Here is a 15,959-nt window from a genome sequence, read left to right as displayed (position 1 = left end):
GCCAACTAAGTCCATTTCCGTATTCGTATTTATTCTTTTCTCTGTTATTAATGATAGTACTTAAAGTAATTGTTTAATTTTTAATTAATGTTTATTCAAGTTCAACAGATTGAGATAATGTCAACAATGATTTTCCTGATATAACTGCAAATGATTTTCCACTTGGACTAAAATAAGAACATTTTATATGATTATAAAGTATTCCACATTCTAAAAATAATTGAGTTAGAACATTTTGGCATCTTAAAAAGGAATTGATACAGAAAGAAAAAAAAAACTATTGTGTCAGGGAGATGTTTGTCTTTTCAATTCTGAAGTTAAACAAAGCCCGGTTAGAACTGACTTGGTTCATATCCTGGGGTCCTAAACCCACACTGGGAGCACTAAGTTGGTGGTCTGGCCAAGTGAGCCATTAAGTATGTCACCTTCTATTTAGCTCTTCCTAAAATGACAGTTACTTTGGATCTACGAAGCTGGATTGTTCTTTTCTTGAAATGCTTTGGAATCATAGGCAATATTTAGAATTAGAGAGAGATTTTCATGATTATTTTTTTTTTTGGCTCCTTTAGAGTTATCAGAACCCATGAAAATTTTTCTAGGGAAAGTTAAGTCCTTTGAGAAACCTGAAATTTCTTTTAAATTGGTGGTCTCTTAATTGAAAGTGCATCTCCAGTGTCCTGCATTTGTACCCTCTTCTTCTCATGATTTCTGGTTTTGGTAGCATAATTGTGCATGGATGATTTCCTATCTTTACTGCACATATGCCTTTACTGGTGAGCCTTGTCATTTGTGGTGTTTTTGTTTCTGGTTGTGGCCTTTTCTGCCTAGAGAAATTCCTTTAGTATTTGTTGTAAAGCTGGTTTAGTGTTGCTGAATTCTCTTGGCTTTTGCTTATCTGTAAAGCTTTTGACTTCTCCTTCAAATCTGAATGAGAGCCTTGCTGGGTAAAGTAATCTTGGTTGGAAGTTTTTTCCCTTCATCATGTTAAGTATATCATGCCACTCCCTTCTGGCCTGCAGTTTCTGCTGAAAAATCTGATGATAACCTTATTGGGGTTCCCTTGTATGTCATTTGTTTCTTTTCCCTAGCTGCTTTCAATATATTCTCTTTGTTTTTAATTTTGGTCACTTTGATTAGTATGTGTCTTGGGTGTTCCTCCTTCAGTTTATTTTATATGGTACTCGTTGCACTTCCTGGATTTGAGTGAGTGGTTCTTTTCCCATGTTAGAGAAGTTCTCAGCTATGCTCTCTTCGAATATTTTTTCTCTCCATTTCTCTCTCTCTTCTCCTTCTGGCACCCCTTTACTACAGATGGTGGTGCATTTAACATTGTCCCAGAGTTTTCTGAGACTCTCTTCATTTCTTTTCAATCTTTTTTCTCTTTTCTGTTCCGCATCAGTGATTTCCACTAGTCTGTCCTTCACATTGCTTATTTGTTCTTCTGCCTCCTGTATCCTGCTGTTGGCTGCTTCTAGTGAAATTTTTATTTCAGTTATTGTATTTTTCATGTATAGCAAAAGAAACCATCAACAAAACAGAAGGCAGACTACTAAATGGGAGAAAATACTTGCAAATCATATATCTGATTGAGGTTAATATCCATAATATATAAAGAACCCATACAACTCAATAGAAAACAAACCAAACCAACCAATTAAAAAATAGGCAGAGGATCTAAAACAGTATTTTTCCAAAGAAGATGTACAGATGGCCAACAGGCACATGAAAAGGTGCTCAGCATCCATGTTCTACCTGGAAGTTGGTGCCTTTTGACCACCTTCACCAATTTCAGCCACTCTCAATCTCCATCTCTGGCATCTACCCATCTGTTCTCTGTATTTATGAGTTTTCTGTTTCTCTTTAGATTCCACTTATACATGAGATCGTATAATATTTGTCTTTCTCTGTCTGACTTATTTCTCTTAGCATAATGCCCTTAAGGTCCATCCGTATTGTTGCAAATAACAGGGTTTCTTTCCTATTTAATAGAAAGATTATACACATAGATAGATCAATTTAATCATCTGCCCACAGACACTTAGATTGTTTCCATGTCTTGGCTATTTTAAATAATCCTGAAATAAAAATTAGGAGTGCAAATAGCTTTTCAAGGTAGTGATTTTGTTTCTTTGGATAAATATCCAGAAAAGGAATTGCTGGTTCATATGATGGCTCTGTTTTTAATTTTTTTGAGGACCCTCCATACTGTTTTTTATATTACGCCAATTTACATGTCTACTAATAGTGTATGAAGTCTTATTTCTCTCCACAACTTCACCAAGACTTGTTATTTATTGTCTTTTTGACAATAGCCATTCCAGCAGATGTGAGGTGAGGTCTCATTGTGCTTTTGATTTGTACTTTCCTGAGGATTAGTGATGTTGAGCACCTTTTCATGTGCCTGTTGGCCATCTGTACATCTTCTTTGGAAAAATACTGTTTTAGATCCTCTGCCCATTTTTTAATTGGTTGGTTTGGTTTGTTTTCTATTGAGTTGTATGGGTTCTTTATATATTATGGATATTAACCTCAATCAGATATATGATTTGCAAGTATTTTCTCCCATTTAGTAGTCTGCCTTCTGTTTTGTTGATGGTTTCTTTTGCTATACAGAAGCTTTTTAGTTTGTGAACCTCTCTTGTTTGTTTTTGTTTTCATTGTCTTTGCTTTCAGTGTCAAAATTCTTACTTTCTAATTAGCTAGCATCTAGCTATGTCTGAAAGATGTAATAAACCTCACAGCAATAGAAAGTTAGTTAACTCTAACTCCTCATTGAGATATCAGCTCAAAAGACTCTTCCTCAGGAAAATCCTCTCTGGCCTTCCTAAACAGATTAAATTAACCATACTTTGTGCTCTCAGAGTATCTGCATTTTATAGATTTCATCGTAATTATCATTCTGCATTTACTCTGTGTGATGATTTGAGTAATATCTGCCTCCACCACTAGATTTGAAGTCCCATGAGGTGGACCCACATGTGACTGAATTCACCATTGGGTTCTCCTCCTAGCACAGTGCCTGGCTCATAACAAATCTTCAATCATTGTTGGCTGAATGATGAATTTTTTTTGTCTTTGTAAATGAGTTACTCCTGTGCTTCCTTTCATACTGTTCTTAAAATGAAGGAATGAATGCAGAGTTGTTCAGCTCATATATGGATTAATCTATTGATAAAAAATTTAAGAGTAGGCATTCCTGTTCAAGTCATTTGATAAGTTTTAAAACAGGTTGTTTGGGAGTCTCTGCTGTGGTTCAGCATGTTAAGAACCTGACATAGTGTCCATGAGGATGCAGGTTTGGTCCCTGGTTTTGCTTAGTGGGTTAAGGATCCAGCGTTGCCACAGCTGCCTCACAGATTGATGATGCGGTTCAGATATAGTGTTGATGTGACTGTGGAGTAGGCTGGTAGCTGCAGCTCTGGTTCGACCCCTAGCTCAGGAACTTCCATATGCTGTAGGTGTGGCCCTAAAAAGAAAAAAAAAAGAATTTTGAAGATAATTTCACTGCAGTTATAGAGAAGCTCATCAAAGAAGTCCTGAGTCAGAACATGCTGGGCTTTGCATGAATAAAGCTTGCTTAACTTTTGAAGTGACCTCACTGTAGCCTCTGGACATACTGAAGTCTAATGAGGCTTGACCACAGTGAATGCTTAGCAATGGACCCCCTGTCCCACTTCACTCCCCATTTACAACCTGGGCACTGTGTTTTCCTGACATCTTTACATTTCAAAACATGTACAACTGCTGAAGGAGTTGTTATTTTGTCATCAATTTTAAAAGATGCTTGTATGTTTTTAGAGGAAGGGTACACATTACCATATTTTAAAAATAGCACATACATAACACAATAGTTGTATTTTTCAAATCTTTGCCTAAACATGTGTTTCCAATTATAAGTTGAAGGTACAAAAAGTGAAAATCAAGCCTCAAAAAAGACTATACTAACAACCAGACTTTTGAGAGACAGGATGGGTTGACGGGACATTATGGAGATAAGCCCCTTCCAGTGTCACTACACTTCTCATTTTATTTTGTCAAAGACAGTAGTTGGAGTAGTTTGGGAGTAGAATAAGCCTTTTGATATTTGACCTAACTAGAACTCTAGAGGTATAACTTGGTTTAATTTGAATCTGAACCATTTTACCTTGAACCTTGGAAAGGACAGATTAAAGATACAAATGAGTTTGTCCATATAATTGATGAAGACTTGTGATGTTGTTAAGCCTGACTTGGACTAAGCACAAATGTTTTGTTAGATGTATTTAGAACTTGGCTACTTATTACCTAAGTGACTTTGGCGAGATTCATGACCTCATCTATAAAATGGGGATATCTTGCATGATTATTCTGAAAATGAATGGGATGTATGTATTGTGCCTGTCACAGGCCAGGGCCATGCAATAGCTGGCACTCACTGTTAGCTATCTCTCTGCCCTCCACATCCACCCTCCTTTCCCACCACACACTCGTCCACTAACTTGTCGGCTGAGTCTGTGACTCAGCTTCTCTTTTCTTATTTGAAGTGCTGGCTATAAAAGGGAGTATTATGATTATCATTTAGCAAATATTTATTCAAGTCCTACAGTTTGGCAAGCACTGTTCTAGTTGCTTGGAATATAGTGATGAATCCAAGATATAAAAACCTCACCATGTTACATTCTAAGGAACATATACGACATGGAGATTACTCATAAAACTTCCTGCTGTGCTTAACTCACAGTTGTATTTTTTTATGATTTGGGTGAACCATGATTATTGATAGTGTGAATTATTTTTGACTTAAGGTTCTATAATGCTAATAGTTTAGTATCTTCCTCTATCCCTCACCTTCTCCTCTTCCCTCCATCCCTCCCTCCCATCTTTCTTTCTCTTTGTATATTTCAGTACATTTGAACTATAAAAAATGTCTTCACCCAAGCTACATTCTTTTCCTCCTTAGCCTGCTTCACATTCCAATCGAATTCAGTCCCCTTTGAGGGAAGCATGTTTTTAGCCTTCTCTAAGACAAAGAGAGGCCCATTTGGTGGTGTTGGGGCTCACCACAGACCCATCTATCAGGAGACACCTGGTTGAATTGTACATCTCTCTTTCTTGATAGATCGTTGGCTGTGATCACCAGCTGGGAAGCACCATCAAGGAAGATAACTGTGGAGTCTGCAATGGAGATGGGTCTACCTGCAGGCTGGTCCGAGGACAATATAAATCCCAGCTCTCTGCCACCAAATGTAAGACACTCCAGAGATAGAGCAATCTTGGGACCTTCTGACTGGTTATGCTCCTCTGGCTTAGCTCCTTGCAGCAACTAGGGAATAACACATCCTTCAAAATGAAGATGAATTGGAAAAAACTGTGGATTAGTTTAGGTGGGACAAGTCAGGTCACCCATTTCACACCCGAGGAGGAAACCTTTGCTTTGGAGGCACATTAGGAGAGAGCTAGACAGGGGTCTAGATATGCTCTATGGGCAAGTGTGATCTTTGCCACCCAATGTGAGAATGAACTGCATCCTGGCCCCTAACTGATGCAGAGTCTGACATGCCTGATGGAATAGAGAAGAGAGAGAGGGCAGACCAGAAAAAGTTCTCTCCTGCCACCTTTAAATCACATGATCTTCATCTACAGAGTGACCTTTGATCAGTCCTTCTCATGGGTTTCTCCAGAGTTAAGCCTAAGCAGTGAGGAATTCTCATTGTGGCTCAGTGGTCACGAACCCAACTAGTATGCATGAGGACTTGGGTTCGATCCCTGGCCTTGCTCAGTGGGTTAAGGATCCTGTGTTGCAATGAACTGTGATGTAGGTCACAGATGCGGCTCAGATCTGGCATGGCTGTGACTGTGGTGCAGATTGGCAGCTGCAGCTCCTATTCAACCCCTAGCCTGGGAACTTCCATATACCATGGGTGCAGCCATAAAAAGACAGAAAATTTCTTTCTTTTTTTCCTTTTTTTTTTTTTTTGCTTTTTAGGGCCACACCTGCAGCATGTGGAAGTTCCCAGGCCAGGGATCTAATTGGAGCTGTAGCTGCCAGCCTACACCACAGCCACAGCAACAAAGGATCCAAGCCACATCTGCTACCTATACCACAGCTCATAGCAATGCCAGATCCTTAACCCACTGAACGAGGCCTAGGATTGAACCCTCGTTCTCGTGGATATGAGTTGGGTGTGTTACTGCTGAGCCATGATGGGAACTCCTGAAGCCATTTCTTGACTGGCAGGTCCTCATCTCTTTGTAGCGGCTGAATAAGTATGTGCTTGCTATACATGTATATGCCAGGAACTTTACACGATCATCTCATTTAATCCTCATGACAACCTTATAGTAAGATACTGTTTATCCCCATGTTATGAGTGAGATAACTGAGGCTTAGACATATTATGTGACTTGCTCATAGTTACACATCTATAAAGTATCAGAGCCAGGATGTAAGCCCAGAGTCTGAATCTAGAGCCTAAGCATGTCTTTGTTCCTCTGGACTGCCCCACAACCTTGCTGACTGTTTCCATGGCAGAACGCTTGTAAAGCACTTAGATGGGTTGAGGCAAGTACCTCAGGTGTCTACCCAGCTAGTTCCTGCTAGGGTAGAGGGTATATGTTCTCAGTATACCTGAGTCAACAGCAGGGTCACCCAGCAATTCAGATCATTTTGCAGTACACTCTCCTCTGTGACAATCACTGTTCTAGGCACTGCAGCAAATGTAGATGGAAATAAAACAATACTTGTACTCAGACCCATGCATTTTTTACAATAATTTGACCTTATTTGGCATATTGCCTCAATTTTGGCATTGTCCAGAATCCTCCAGCTGATCTTTAACGAGTACCTCTTTGCACCCGCCTCCTCAGGTTTGGGAGATGAGGATGAATATCTTTACTGACTGTGATTTTGTTCTCTTTACTTGTTGACTAGCTGGAAGAAAACATTGACCATGTATGGCAGGGGCAGGGTAGGTTATGGCTTTAGGCGGACTTGTAGGTCAAGGAAAAAAGACAGTGTGCACTGGAGAACTGTTCTGAAAAGTCAGGAAGTCCAAAAGGACTAGGCTTTGGGGACAAAGAGGGGGCAGGAAGGAAGACTAGGAACTTTTCAACCCATGAAACATTGGAGGTGCCAGCTTAGGGAACTCTCTCCATTCTCACACCCCTGCAGGCGGTGAAAAATGTGATTCTGGGAACAAAACAAAACCAAAAAAGACCCAAGCAGAGAGAATGATGAAGGGCAGGGTAAGTTAGACATTGATATAGTACATTCAGGTGAGGATTTTTTTTCCCTCTGGTCGTGTATTGGTAGTTTCTTCTGTAAGATGAAAAATTAAAGAATTTAGAAGATGAAAACTAGAGAAGAATAGAGGCGTAAATCTTTCAAGGATCTCTGAAGTCAGGGCAGGATATTTAACTTTTTTGGGAAAAAAGTTATATTTAAAAGGTCACTTTATGATGTTTTGAAGTGTGAAATCTACTAAAGCCCTGTAATATTTATTAAAAAAATAAATAAATAAGGGAGTTCCCTGGTGGTGTGGTGGCTAAAAATTCAATGTTATCATTGCTATGGCTCAGGTCACTGCTGTGGCATGGATTTGATCTCTGGCCTGGGAACTTCCAAAAATTTTTTTAAATCTGAAAATTAAAAAAACAAATAAATTGGAGTTCCCACTGTGGCACAATGGGGTAGCATGTCTCTGTAGTGCCAGGACACAGGTTCCATCTCCAGCCTAGCCCAGTGGATTAAAGGATCTGGTGTTGCCACAGCTGTGGCATAGGTCACAACTACGACTCTGATCTTTTCGCTAATGCAGGAATTGCTTATGTTGTGGGGTGGCCAAAAAAGGAAAAAAAAAAGTTTAAAATTAAAGATAAATTTTTTTAAAAGGTCACTTTTATAAGCTCCTTACGGAATACTAAAGACTTGAAGTCTCTCTAGTTATTGGTATCACATAGTTGAATTTGTGTTCAATATCTAGGAATCTGCCTTTGTGCAGTGAAAATTGTGCAGCAATGTCTGAGGGTATGTTTTTGAGGTGACAATTCTTCCTTTATTCCCTTTCATGCCAACCCCCCAGCCCCTTCCTTCCTGTCCTCACAGAAAAGCCTGAATACTCTGCTCAGATTGGTGTTCCTCTTACCCTCCTCTGGAGAGGTGATCAGGGTCTTTTGGGGACAGAATCACTGGAACCAAAGGGGCAAAGCTCTGAAGGAACAAACTAAAGCAAACCGAGAGCCAGGATCTGCAAATAGATACCTCAGTGAAAAGTGCTCTCGTCAGGGCTGACAGTGGGTAGACGATATAGTGCACAATCTGACGGTGATCTGTAATGACAAAATGCAATTGATTCATTTACCTTAATGCTGACGATGCCTTATGACAAAATGATTTATATCAATAAAGCCCAGCACATGCACGCACCTCACCACAATCTATAGCAGATGCTGAACCAACTGCTGCATTTATGTTTCCTCCACCCCCTGAAGAACCTTCTTCTACCTTATATTTACAGACTGTGAGGTGACCCACAGGCAGGAAAAATTAGGCTGCTCTGTGGGGCCCAGCGTACTGTCCAGGTGAGCAGCTTTCCACCCATGAAGGCCGGGAAAAGTTCTGCCAGGTCTCTCCCCTGTGCTTTGCCAAAAGTCTCTGTAAGCCAGCCCCATGCTCTCTTCAGCCTCTTTGTGCTTGGATTCCCCACACTGAACTCATTTTCTTCTGAACATATATCCAAGTTTTTTCCTTATATTCTCAAACCTCAGGGGAAGAAAGTAAAAACAGGAGAGTGGAGAAAGACCATGGTGGAAAGTGCCAGAAAAAAAAAAAAAAAAAGAAGGAGGAGGAGGAACTTATCAAATGGCTGCCATTTGCTGATGATACAAAAGAAACTACCTTTGTGTTAAGAGACATTATTATTACCTAATACAAATACAGACAGCAGAAATAGAGCTAGATGAAGGCAGTCTTTCCCCCTTTTGAAGAAAAGGGCTGTCTACAGATAGCATCCACCCTTTCCATTTTTCCTGGTTACTTTTTTCCTATTTCTCCAACCCAACAACAAAAAAAAAAGGATCAAATTTAACTAACATTAACTTACTTTCAATTCCTGAAAGGAAAGGCTCATTTTCTCACAAATTGTATTGGCTTGTACTGTATCATGTATTTTCCAAGTATACTCAGAATATTCTTCGATCCAGAGCCAGCCTATTGGCTATTCATTGAATGTCTCCAGCTTTGCAAACCTCTCAAATCTATCTGCATGTGTTGAAAATACCTGGTTATCCTAAAGCTCTTTCTCTCTCCCTTGAGTGGCAAGAACTAGATAAACTAATTTATATCAAGATAAAATGAAGCTCCTAATACCTAGCTTTCCTTCTCAGACTGTGCTTATGCTGATTTATAATGGCTATGGGTAAACGTATTCTGGGACTATCATTCTAGCTCAAATATTTTGAAGTAAAGATGTTTATAATAAAACACAGGCTATGTATTATAAAGCAAAACAAGATATATTTTTTAAAGAAAGCACAAAACTTTAAAGAAATTTCCACCATGCCCCAGACTTCAGGCTATGCACTCAAACCACTCAACTATCCATTCATTCATTCAACAGTAATTTACTCATTCATTTATTCAACAACCAATATTTTGAGGGGACCTGCTGTATGCCAAGAAATTGTTTTAGATGATGGAAACAGGAAAGAACAAACAGACAAAAGTCCATTTCTCCTCCTGGAGCTTACATACTAGTGTTAGAAACACCAAAAAATTAATTAAATGTATATGTGTCATATGGTGATAGGAGTCATGGGGAAAAGGAAACAGAGAAGGAAAAGAACCAGAGAGAGGGAGGGACTGCCAGCCAAAGGTGATGGCAGTGATCACAATTTTAAATAGGTGAGTAAGAAAAGACTCACTGGTAAGATGGCATTTGAGCAAAGATCTGAGGGAGATACAGGCAGGGCATCATGCAAGAGTCAGAGGGAAGAAAATTCGAGGCATAGAGAAAAGCAAGTGCAAACATCCTGAGGTAGATATATTTTTAACGTATTTCTCAAAGTGCAAAAAAGCTGTGTAACTGAAGCAAAGTGAGTCTAGAGATTAGAGGAAATAATGAAAGCAGGGGGACTATGAAGAATGGCACAGATATTGTACAATTTTTAACGACTTTGGCTTTTAGTCTGAATGAGAAAAGAAGTCACAGGATTGTGCACAGAGGAGTGTCTTCATTGGATTTATTTTATAAGGTATCATTCTATCTACTCTGTTGTAAGTGGATTATAGTGGGTCTAACTGCAGAAGTAAGAAAAGCAGTCAGGAAGCCAGGTCTTTATATAGATGTACACTTTCATTTCTCTTAGGTAAATTCCTGGAAGTAGGAGTTCCCATCACGGCGCAGCAGAAACAAATCCGACTAGGAACCATGAGGTTGCGGATTCGTGCCCTGGCCTCGCTCAGTGGGTTAAGAATCTGGCATTGCCATGAACTGTGGTGTAGGTCACAGACACGGCTCAGATCCCACATTGCTTTGGCTCTGGTGTAGGCCAGCAGCTATAGCTACGATTAGACCCCTAGCCTAGGAACCTCCATACGCTGTGGGTACAGCCCTGAAAAGACGAAAAGACCAAAAAAAAAAAAAAAGTAAATTCCTGGAAGTAGCATGGCTAGATGATATGATAGGTGTGTGTTTAATATTTTAAGAAACTTCCAGGCTGATTTCCTGAGTATCTTACTATTTTGCATTTCTACCAGCAATACATGAGAGTTCCACTTGCTCTGCATTCTTGTCGTCACTTGATGTTGTCAGTGTTTTTTATTTTAACCATCCTGATTGGTGTGTTATGGTATCTCATCATTGTTTTAATCTGCATTTTCCTAATGGCTTAGGTGGTGTTAGTTTCCAGTTTCTACTGTAACAAATTACCACAAATTTAGTGGCATAAAGCAACATAATTATGGTACAGCTCTGGAGAGTCATAAGTTTAAAGTGTGTCTTAGACTAAAATCAAGGTGTTAGCAGGACTGTGTTTCTTCTGGAGGCTCTAGGGGAGAATCCACTTTCTTTGATTTTGGTTTTCCAGCTTTTGGAAACTATCTGCAGGCCTTGGCATCTGCAAAGCCAGCAACATAGCATCTTCTGATCTTTCTGTGACTCCAACCACCTCTTCTGCCTCCCTCCTCCAGTTTAAAGAAGCCCTGTGATTACATTCGGCCTACCCAGATAACCTAGGACACTCTTTTTATTTTAAGATGAACTGATTAGCAACCTTAATTTTATCAGCAACCTTAATTCCATCTTTTTGTGTAACATAACATATCCATAGGTTCTGGGGATTAGGGTATGGACGTCTTCGGTAGGAAGAGGGGTGGAGAATTCTTCTGCTGGTCATACATGTGCTTATTTCCTCTTTGATGTCATGCTAATTCAAGTCATTTTCCAATTTATAAAAGAGGTTGTTTGGGAGTTCCCGTTGTGGCTCAGCTGGTTAAGAATCTGACATAGTGTCCATGAGGATGCAAGTCCCTCCCTGGCCTCACTCACTGGGTTAGGGATCTGGCATTACCACAAACTATAGTGTAAGTCAAAGATGTGGCTCAGGTCCGGTGTTGCTGTGGCTGTGGTGTCCAAATTGACCCCTAGGGGTCCAAATTGACCCCTAGCCTGGGAACTTCCATATGCCACAGTTACGGCCAATAGAATAAGCTAGAATAGAATAGAACAGAACAGAATAGAACAGGTTGGTTTCCTGTTCTATTGAGTTTTAAGAGTTATTTACATATTATATTTATATATTGTATTTACATATTCTGAGTATAAGTGTTTGATATATGATTTGAAAATATTTTCTTTCAGAAGGTACCTTCCTTTTTCAAAATGGCTTAGCATTATCTTTCACAAAGCTAAACCTTTTAATTTTGATAAAGACCAGTTTATCATTTTCTTCTTTCCATGGATTGTGCACTTCATGTCATGCCTAAGAACTCTACCTAATCCCAGGTCACATAATTTTTGCCTATGTCTTCTAAAAGTGTTATAGTTTTCTATTTTACTTTTAGATCTATGTCCTATTTTCAGGTAATTTTTATATAAGTTATAAGGTTTATATCTAGGTTAAATTGTTCTTTGTACAAAGATGTCCAATTTTTCCAGGCATTTGTTGAAATGGTGATTTTCTTTTCTTCCTTGAATTGCCTTTAACACAATGGAACTAAAATCCATTGTTCATTTCTGAGTAGGTCTGTTTCTGGGCTTTCTGTTCTGATCTATGAATTGATCCCTTTACCAATATCACATTGTCTTACTTAGTATAAAGCTTACTATAGCTTAAAAGCAAGTGTTAAAATCAGCTACTTGAGGAGTTACTATTGTGGCTCAGCGGGTTAAGAACCCTACTCGTATCCCTGAGGATGTGGGTTTGATCCCTGGCCTCACTCAGTGGGTTAAGGATCTAGCGTTGCTGTGAGCTGCGGCATCAGTGGCACATGCATCTTTGATCTGGTGTTGCTGTGACTCTGATTTGACCCCAACCTGGGAACTTCCATAGGCCATGGGTGCGGCCCTTAAAAAAAAAATCAGGTACTTTGATTTTTCTAAATTTATTCTCCTTTTCAAAATCATTTTGGCTATTCTAGGAGTTCCCATCATGGCTCAGTGGAAACAAATCTGACTAGGAACCATGAGGTTGAAGGTTTGATCCCTGGCCTCGCTCAGTGGGTAAAGGATCTGGTGTTCCTATGGCTCTGGTGCATTGTAGGTGTAAGTCACAGATGTGGCTCAGATCTGGCATTGCTGTGGCTCTGGTGCATTGTAGGCCGGCAGCTACAGCTCTGATTCGACCCCTAGCCTGGGAACCTCCATATGCTGTGGATAAGCCCTAAAAAGAAAAAAAGAAAACAAAAATTGTCTGTTCTATAGTAATTCTTTTAAAATCTTATATAAATTTTATAATTTGTCCATATATACAGAAAGCTTGCTGGGATTTTGATGATAATTTTGTTAATTCTACAGGTTGATTTGGAGAGAACTGATGTGTTTAATATGTTGAGATATTATCCTTTGAGCATTTCATGTCTATCCATTTATTTAGATCTTCTTTGGTTTTTTCATCAGTCTTTATTGGTTTTCAGCATCATATTTTGTATTTTGTATTTCAGCTTCAGTTGTATATTTCTGATTTACTCTTGGCCATGTATTTTGCAAACTTGCTGATAAGCTCACTTAATTCTTCTGAGTGTTTTTGAATTCTCTATTAGTCATCCTTGCTAGTACAGTAAGGCATAATTAGATAAGTTGTTTACAAAGAAGGATGATTTTATTTCTTCCTTTTCAATTGGTAAACTACTCATTTATTTTTTGTAAACCAGTATTTTATTTATTGCCTTACTACACTGATAAGGATGTCCAATACAATGTTGGAGAAGAAGTGGCAAAAGTAGATATTCTTACGTTACTGTCATTCTTAAGAGGGAAAGCATTCAATTTCTCACCATTGAGTATGACATCAGCTCTAGGTTTTTGTAGATGGTCTTTATTGCCTTGAGGAAATTTTCTTCCTAATTTTTGGAGCATCATGAATGGATGTTGAATTTTATCAAATGCTTTTCCTGCCTCAGTTGACATGATCTGTGAGAGTTCCTAAGATTTTTACTGTAATGTATAACATTAATTCATTTTCGAATAAAGAACTAACCTTGCATTCCTGGAATCAACTCTCCTCGGTCATGGTGTATTATTCTTTATATAGATTACTGGATTTGATTCGCCAGGAAATTGTGGGTATATATGTTCATGAGTGATAGTTGTCCAAAGTGTTAATTGTTTTATAACATCTTTGTCTCAGTTTGGTATCAGCATGAAGCCGGCCTCATACCACAAGTTGGCAAGTGTGATCCCTTGTCTTCTCTTTAGTGGAAGAGAATGTATAGGATTGACGTTATTTCTTCTTTAAATGCTTGGTAATAATGACCAGTGAAATTATCTGGGCCTGGAGATTTTTTTTTAACTTAACCTTTTCATTTTTCTTTTTTTTTTTTTTGGGCTTTTTTTTATTACTCAAATGAATTTATCACATCTGTAGTTGTATAATGATCATAACAATCTGATTTCACAGGATTTCCATCCCACATCCCAAACACATCCCCCCACCCCCCAAACTGTCTCCTCTGGAGACCATAAGTTTTTCAATGTCTGTGAGTCAGCATCTGTTCTGCAAAGAAGTTCAGTCTCTCCTTTTTTTCAGATTCCACATGTCAGTGAAAGCATTGGATGTTGGGGTCTCATTGTATGGCTGACTTCACTTAGCATGATAGTTTCTAGATCCATCCATGTTGCAAAAAATGCCAGTATTTCGTTCATTTTAATGGCTGAATAATATTCCATTGTGTATATGTAGCACATCTTCTGGATCCACTCCTCTGTCGATGGACATTTAGGTTGTTTCCATGTTTTGGCTATTGTAAATAGTGCTGCAATGAACACTGGAGTACATGTGTCTTTGTGAGCCATGGTTTTCTCTGGATAGATGCCCAGGAGTGGGATTGCTGGATCAAATGGTAGTTCTATGTTTAGTTTTCTGAGGAATCTCCATACTGCTTTCCACAGTGGTTGCACCAATTTACAATCCCACCAACAGTGTACTAGGGTTCCTTTTTCTCACACCCTCTCCAGCATTATTGTTTGTAGACTTTTTGATGATGGCCATTCTGGCTAGTGTAAGGTGGTACCTCAGAGTGGTTTTGATTTGCATTTCTCTAATAATTAGTGATGTTGAACATCTTTTCATGTGTTTTCTGGCAATCTGTATGTATTCTTTGGAGAATTGTCTGTTTAGATCTTCTGCCCATTTTTGATGGGGTTTTTTGTTTGTTTTTTTTTTTTTTGGTATGGAGCTGTAGAAGGTGTTTATAAATTTTGGAGATGAATCCCTTGTCAGTTGATTCACTTGCAAAGATTTTCTCCCATTCTGTGGGTTGTCTTTTCATTTTGTTTAGGGTTTCCTTTGCTGTGCAGAAACTTTTAAGTTTGAGTAGGTCCCATTTGTTTATTTTTGTTTTTATTTTCAATACTCTAAGAGGTGGATCTGAGAAGATGTTGCTTTCATTTATGTCAGAGTGTTTGGCCTATGTTTTCCTCTAAGAGTTTTGTAGTATCAGGTCTTATATCTAGGTCTTTAATCCACTTGGAGTTTATTCTTGTGTATGGTGTTAGGGAGTGTTCTAATCTCATTCTTTTCCATGTGGCTGTCCAGTTTTCCCAGCACCGCTTATTGAACAAGCTGTCCTTTCTCCATTGTATATCCTTGCCTCCTTTGTCATAGATTAGTTGGCTGTAGGTGTGTGGGTTTCATTCTGGGCTTTCTATCCTGTTCCACTGATCTATATGTCTGTCTTTGTGCCAGTACCATACAGTTTTGATGATTGTTGCTTTGTAGTATAGTCTGAAATCAGGGAGCCTGCTTCCTTCAGCTCCGTTTTTCTTTTTCAGGATGTCTCTGGCTACTCTGGGTCTTTTGTGCTTCCAAACAAACTCTACAATATTTTGTTTGAGTTCTGTGAAAAATGTTCTTGGTAATTTGATAGGGATTGCATTGAATCTGTAGATTGCCTTAGGTAGTAGAGTCATTTTGATAATATTAACTCTTCCAATCCAGGAGCATGGTATATCTTTCCATCTATCTGTGTCATCTTTGATTTCTTTCATCAGTGTCTTATAGTTTTCAGAGTACAGGTCTTTTGTCTCTTTAGGTAGGTTTACTCCTAGGTATTTTATTCTTTTGGATGTGATGGTAAATGGGATTGCTTCCCTAATTTCTTTTTCTGCTCTTTCATTGTTAGGGTATAGAAATGCCGTCCTTTCTGTGTATTAATTTTGTATCCTGCGACTTTGCCAAATTCGTGGATGAGCTCTAACAGTTTTCTGGTTGAGTCTTTAGGATTCTCTAGGTATAGTATCATGTCATCTGCAAATAGTGATAGT

The 15,959-nt window shown here is 38.8% G+C and overlaps 1 protein-coding gene across 1 annotated transcript in view; it reads left to right on the top strand.

The window, feature by feature from the left end:
• ADAMTSL1 (ADAMTS like 1) overlaps window positions 1-15,959 on the top strand; it is a 452,838-nt gene that overhangs the window by 134,441 nt on the left and 302,438 nt on the right. Inside the window, exon 5 of the mRNA XM_047767602.1 lies at window positions 5,099-5,225. Coding sequence (XP_047623558.1) covers window positions 5,099-5,225 — 127 coding nt within the window. The remainder of the gene's footprint in view (window positions 1-5,098; window positions 5,226-15,959) is intronic.

The sequence above is a fragment of the Phacochoerus africanus genome, chromosome 2, assembly GCF_016906955.1.
Source record: "Phacochoerus africanus isolate WHEZ1 chromosome 2, ROS_Pafr_v1, whole genome shotgun sequence".
In the NCBI taxonomy this organism is placed as follows: Eukaryota; Metazoa; Chordata; class Mammalia; order Artiodactyla; family Suidae; genus Phacochoerus; species Phacochoerus africanus.
Note: the sequence above shows the minus strand (reverse complement) of the source record. Positions and strands in the feature narration are given on the sequence as shown.